The sequence below is a fragment of the Mus pahari genome, chromosome 10, assembly GCF_900095145.1.
Source record: "Mus pahari chromosome 10, PAHARI_EIJ_v1.1, whole genome shotgun sequence".
NCBI classification, from domain to species: Eukaryota; Metazoa; Chordata; class Mammalia; order Rodentia; family Muridae; genus Mus; species Mus pahari.
The window spans coordinates 32322965-32329892 of record NC_034599.1 but is presented as its reverse complement, the minus strand read 5'-3'; the positions used below and the strand labels follow the sequence as shown (position 1 = coordinate 32329892).

Sequence of the window (6928 nt, the reverse complement as noted above, 5' to 3'; positions counted from 1 at the left end):
AAGAAGAGGAGGAGGAGGAGGAGGAGGAGGAGGAGGAGGACAAGGAGGAAGACGAGGAAGATGAGGACGAGGACGAGGACGAGGAGGACGAGGACGAGGACGAGGACGAGGACGAGGACGAGGACGAGGAGGAAGAAGGGGCTCCCTCTTGTGAGTGGGAAACGGGCTTCTCAGACAAGACAAAATCTGTTTTTTCTCATAGCTACAGTGGAACACCTAAAAACAACTACAATAGTGGACAAAGAAGGAAGTGGCAACAGGACAAAATGGGGCAGGCAGAACCAAAGCTGCTTTTGCAGGCAGGCAGGGCCCAGTGGCAGCTTTGGCAGGCAGAGCTCAGGAACCCCTCTTGGGAGAGAACACAGAGGTGGGGCCCCATTCAAGTGTGAAAACATGTATCACAAACAGAGTCTCAGGAAGAACACAAGGGGCAGGGCCAGACACCCTTTTCCCATGGCTAAAAGGGAGCAGAGCTAATGAGCAAATGCCAGAGGGGGAGAGCAGCAAGCAGAGACCTTAGTAAGGGGTAGGGCCACCCTGCACTTCAGGCTGTGAACCAGTGGACCAGCAGCAGCCCCAGCAGGAGCCAGAGCCAGAAAATGATGGAGGTGGAGGGGGATAAGCCTATGCTAGGGGTTGCTAATGAGAAAGTGCCAGTTTAGTGGTCATATAGAGATAATGTTTTCTGTTAACAGTGAATGAGACCAAGACATCCCAGTAAGTAGGGACAAGGTGGTAAAGGCCACCTATGGTAAGAGAATAGGATTATTCTGCCCCTACCAGCGTCCTGAGGGCATCATTAACAAACAGAGAGATTCTAGCACAGGCCAGACCTCCAGGTTGGCACATGGGGGCTTGAGGTTACACTCAGGTTACAAGTCAGTGCTCCTGAGACAGAGAGCAGTTTATCCAGGCCCAGCCTGGGATTCTCAGCTGTGAGAAACTTTCTCAAAAGGGAGGAAAGTCTCACCCAAGGGGAAAGGGTCTTAGAATGAGGGTTAGTGAAAGACTGAGTGCCTCCCATCCTCAAGGGCAGCATAGGAGTAGTTCTGAGCTTAAGAACTCTCCCTGGGACCATTCGAATATTTACGCTGACCAATGGGGGTGGGGGGACGCTTCCCAGTTCTCCAAAGTTTGGGCTAGTGAGTGTGGATCTCCATGTGATACCTGGGGTAGGATGCAAACCTGGAGAGTTTCTAAATCCCAGGTTTTGGCACCAATGGTGTATTTATAAAAAGACAAAGAGAAGGGCTGAGATGGCTCAGCAGTTAAGAGCACTGACTGCTCTTCCAAAGGTCCTGAGTTCAATTCCCAACAACTACGTGGCAGCTCACAACCATCTGCAATAGGATCTGATGCCTCTTCTCAATATACTCACATATATAAAATAAATCTTTCAAAAGAAAGAGGTGTTTCCTTTTAGCTGGGCGTGGTGGTGCACGCCTTTAATCCCAGCACTCAGGAGGGAGAGGCAGGCGGATTTTTGAGTTCGAGGCCAGCCTGGTCTACAAAGTGAGTTTCAGGACAGCCAGGGCTATACAGAGAAACTCTGTCTCGAAAAACAAACAAACAAACAAACAAACAAACATAAAAAAAGTCAAAGACAGGGGGGAATATGTTCTCTGGAGGTGTGGTGAGGTATGGGGGAAGGGGGTGCCTCAGTGGGCCCATACCAAGGCATCCCTTCCCCCTGAGGGACCAGCCACACTGTGGTATAGCATAGAACAGAGTTTATTCAGGGCATAGGGAGGGCAGTTAAGTGGGTAGTAGAGGCAAAGAAAGGCAGAGAGAGACAGTAGAGAAATAGAGGCGTAGAGGCTGGCCAAGATCATGTAGAGAGAGAGGGGAGAAGGGAACAGGGAGAACAGGGAAAGAGAGGAACAAGAGAACGAGAGAGAGAGAGACAGACAGACAGACAGACAGACAGACAGAGATAGGGGGGAGGGGACAAGCAGCCCCTTTAATAGTGGGTCAGGCCTACCTAGCTGTTGCCAGGTAACTTTGGGGTGGAGCATAGACAGAATTCTAACACCTGCCCCAGTTGGCTTTGATTGGTAAATAAGGTAGTCAGAAGCCAATAGAAGGGCAGGGAGACAGAGGTGGGACTTTAGGATTCACAGGCAAGTGGACCAAGGAGAAAACAGAATTACCATGCCAGGAAAGGAATAAAATCTAGGCTTAAGAGCTGTAGAAGAAAAATCATACAATGATGTAAGAGGCAGAGAAGAGCCGCCCCACCCCTGCATTGGGTCTAGGGTAGAAAAGATAGCATATAGATTTTAGTAAGTATAAGTAAATATAAGGCTCTGTGTTTGTGTGTGTGTGTGTGTGTGTGTGTGTGTGTGTGTGTGTGTGTCTTTCATTTGAGAATCCAGAACATTGGAGCAGGTAGCAAGGGACACACACTAATGCTGCTGAGGCGATTAGAGCAGATTAATCTACTACTACTACAGAACAGTTATCAACTTCATATGGGAAAAACAAAAATCTCTGTAGAGCCTAAACAATTTTGAACAATTAAATATGATGAATCACCATCTCTGACTTCAAGATGTACTACAGAGCACTAGTGATTAGAAACCACATGAGATTGGTACAAAAACAGACATGTTGATCAATGGAATTGAACCAAAGACCCAGAAATAACCCACACACCTATGAACACTTGATTTATTTAGAAAGAAGACAAAATGATACATTGGAAAAGAGAATGCATCTTCAAAAAATGGTGTTGCACTAACTGAATATCTACACGTAGAAGGACGAAAAATATCCAAATTTATTACCCTGCACAAAAATCAAGTCCAAGTGAATCAAGGATCTCAACATTAAATGATAACCTGGACCCCTGGGGCTCTCAGAGATTGAACCACTAAACAAAGAACATACACAGGCTGCTCTTAGGACTCCCCTCACATATTTAGCAGATGTGCAGTTTGGTCTTCATGTGGGTCCCGAACAATTGGAGCAGGGCTATCCCAAAAGCTGTTGCCTGTAGGTGGAATGTGTTCTTCTAGCTGTGCTGCTTTGTCCAGCCTCAAGGGGAAAAGATGTGCCTACCTTCACAGAGTCTTGATGTACCAGTGTGGGCAGATAACCAGGGAGACCCCTACCCACATAGGGGGTAAGGGGAAGCAGGAACAGATTGCTGGAGGGAGTGACTGGGAGGGAATCAGTGAGTGGGATGTAAAGTGAATAAGTAAAAAAAAAAAAAATTAATGAAAAAAAGAATCGAATGCATATACTTCTAATAAGTATCATCTTTATGTTGTCTGGATAAATAACTTCATCCCTCCAAATTACTCGTTGTTTCTTCAAAATGTGCAATCCTTATTTGGTTATTTTGAGTCACAGATTTCTCCATCAAGGCTCAAATACTCAAGTTCATATCCCAAAAGATCTAAATTCTGCTCATTTGTCTTTAAACCAGGCATGATGTTGCATTCAGCATCATTATAACAAATGAGACCTTAGAAATCCTAATTAAGGAGGTTGAAGTTGCTGTGTTCCACACATGGCCTGACCCTTGAGTCAATGGAAAACATAGTACAGTCACATTACTCTGTCCCTTGGCCAAAAACAAGGAAATTTTTCTTTTCCTAGTAATGGTAATTTTCTTGAATTTTAAAGATTTTTTTAAATTTCTGTTTATGTGTGTTTATGTGTACACTCCCATGTTCCACATGTGTGTTGGTGTACTACTAAAACAGAGGAAGGTGTTAAATCCTGTAGACAGAGCTACATGCACTTGAGAGGCTACTCAACCTGGATGCTAACAGCTATGTGCAGGTCCTCTGAAAGAGCAGCAAGTGCTCTTAACCACTGAATGATACTGCCACTACCCACAAATTTTCTTTTGAGAATTTACATTACATTAGTATAAGCAGAGTAAAATTTTAATGTATTTTCATGCTAAAAAGGAGATCCTACCAAGGGTTTGACCCTGATATTATATATATACAGATCACATTATACAGACTAATCAACTTGCATTTGTGTACTTAGGAATATATAACAATTAAAGAAAAAGTGCTCATGAACTTGAAAGAGGAAGCAATGCACTGGAGATAATGGAGAGGAGAAAGACAAGGGCAAATATGTAATTATATTTTAACATAATTAAATAAAATAATTTGAAATCATTAACAAAAAGAAACGCTAAAGGAGGCATATTATTACAAGAAAACAAACCATTAAGTCAACCAAAAAAATAGAAATAAATTCAACTTTCTGAACTTGAGTTTATTTTTGACAATAGTTTGTTATCCTTGAACAGCAACATGTTTCTGAGTCTCCAATACATATTAAATAACATTAGATTAAATAATTTATAAGGCCCATTCAAGAATAAATGATCTGGGACAATTAAAAATTTGCATACACTTAGAAATGGGTATTTTGTTGGTGGAACAATTACCCCAGCATCCATGAACACCTGGTTACTCCATAGTGCCATAAACTTCTCTTCTTGTACAAGAAGGGAAAAACATGACCAAACCTTGAACTCCTCATGGCAACATTGCATCTTCTTATCCAAACACAGCTCTTTCCATGTGAATACTGCTCACTGACCAATCACACCACTGCAGCTCATGATACTGCTCCTCTGTTAAGAAAGTATTCTCTTAACCAAGGTTTTCCTCAGAGCAACTTTGACATCCTTATTTCTCAAGCTATAGATCAGAGGGTTCAACATGGGCACCACAATTGTATAGAACAAAGAAGACATTTTTCCTTGGTCAAGAGGCAAAATGGAAGGAGGTTTGAGGTACATGAAAGCCCCAGAACCAAAGAAAAGACAAACCACAATCAAGTGGGAGCTGCAGGTGCTGAAGGCTTTGGACCTGCCCTCTGTGGAATGCATGCGAAGAATGCTAGAGAGGATGAGGGCATAAGAAATGAAGATGGTGATAATGGGCACACCAATACCAATAGCCACAACAATAAAGATTACGAGTTCATTTATGAAGGTGCTATTGCAGGAGAGCTCAAGAAGGGGAAGAATGTCACACATGAAGTGATTGATGAGGTTGTCAGCACAGAAGGTCAGATTCACTAGGTTCTCTGTTTGAGCCATGGCCCCAGAGAAGCCCATCACATAGACTCCCAGTAAAAGAAGTATATACAACTGGGGAGACATGATGACCATGTACATCAGGGGGTTACAGATGGCAACATAACGGTCATATGCCATGGCTGACAGAATGAAAGCCTCAGAGACAACAAAGAAACAGAAGAAAAACAACTGTGTCATGCACCCTGAGTGTGAGATGATGTTCTTCCTTGAGATAAAATTCATAAGCATTTTGGGGATGACAGTGTTGGAATAACAGAAATCTATTACAGAAAGATTGAAGAGAAAGAAGTACATAGGGGTATGAAGGTGAGAGTTCAGCCCGATGAGGGAGATCAAGCCCAGGTTCGCAACCACAGTCACCATATAGAAACCTAGAAACAGGAAGAAGAGGGGCATGCGGAGTCCTGGTTGGTCTGCCAGGCCTGCAAGGATGAACTCTGTCACAGTGGAATTCAGGACAGTCATTCTTCTCAGGAACAAGACCTGTGTGAAAGAGAAGAAAGCCAGTGGAGAAAAAGAAACAGCACCACCATCCTCAGAAATCTATGTTCTCCCTGTGAAAATGGAACCCAAAGGAGGTTTGAACTATGGTAGAAAGGTTTAAACTATGTACAATGTGGGCAGTAATGAACTACCAGCTGACTCTAACTTCCAGAGCACAGTAAGGGCTACACTAATCATCCAGAATGAGATGTTGAGCATCTCTTAGACTCTGAAGATGGTCCTTTTACCATGCCCTGCTCTGTAACAGTTACTTAAATCTGGACTTCTTCTCAAGGTCAGCACTATAGAGTAAAAAGTTGATGTTGTGATTCCTACAATCTCCTAACTCAACGAAACATAGATTTGTTCTAAGCTAACACTTAGTTAGGAGTTACTGTGACAGCCTCTAGGAATATGTGACCATATAGGAATCTCACTTTTAAAGGAGACAGAGTTCTCAAAGACAAAGAGTCTCAGAGTTCACTCCTACCTGAAGTCTGGAGGGAATACACAGAGTCTGTATTCCTAACCCTTGTTTCTTGGCTGTTCTGGTCAGAGGAGCACATACCTTCCTTTACTTGTAACAGGGTTTTTCTGCTTACTGTCTCTCATCTGAAGTGTTCTAGGAAAAATAAAAACATCATGACTAGGAAAGAATAACTTGGAGTGCAAACTGTCTCTTCTGCAAGGCCAAAGTGCAGACTCAGGCTTATCGTGTAATCCTTTCTGTACTGACAATATTCACAATTGCTGCTTATGCAGTGGCCTCTGCAGTTTCCTGAATGAAGCAGTCCCTGCCTTTGAATAACAGAATGAGAGTGTCATTCTTGTTTACAGATCTCAGGGGCCTGGTTATGAAGACAGAGTCTCTCTCAAGACCATTTCCTCAGAGTTTGACTCCCTAAGGAACCAGGAATCTTTGCTTCATCTGTAAAATTCCTTGTTTAGCCTTTAGAAAAAAAATCTTACAATTAACAGTTACAATTATGATGGAAAAGATTATCCTGTGTCCTACATCATATCCAAATTTCTAGTATCAGAAGGATGAATATTACTAAAAATACAGTAAAATGATAAAACGAGGTCCAGGACCCAAGATATATTCAGTAATGCAAAGCTGTATAGCCTGCAATTAGAAGTAGGAACTTAAAATAGCCACTTGAAATACATTTTAATTTATATAAAAGGAAAAAGAATGAGCTAACAAATAGGACATTCCAACAAGGAACAACTAAACAAGGAACAACAAAATACCAACTGAAAATTTTGAAACTAAAATGTTATATATTTGATCTAATGTTGCTTGTATTATGTTAATTTGGTCCCCAAGATTACAGGAGAATCCACAATTCTGCAGGTAAGATGCTG

The 6928-nt window shown here is 42.3% G+C and overlaps 1 protein-coding gene across 1 annotated transcript; it reads right to left on the bottom strand.

The window, feature by feature from the left end:
• Positions 1-4609: 4609 nt before the first annotated feature.
• Positions 4610-5542, bottom strand: LOC110328284 (olfactory receptor 145-like). The gene has a single exon (XM_021207733.1). It carries the CDS (start codon positions 5540-5542, stop codon positions 4610-4612), a length of 933 nt encoding a protein of 310 aa, XP_021063392.1.
• Between the last annotated feature and the right edge of the window lie 1386 nt (positions 5543-6928).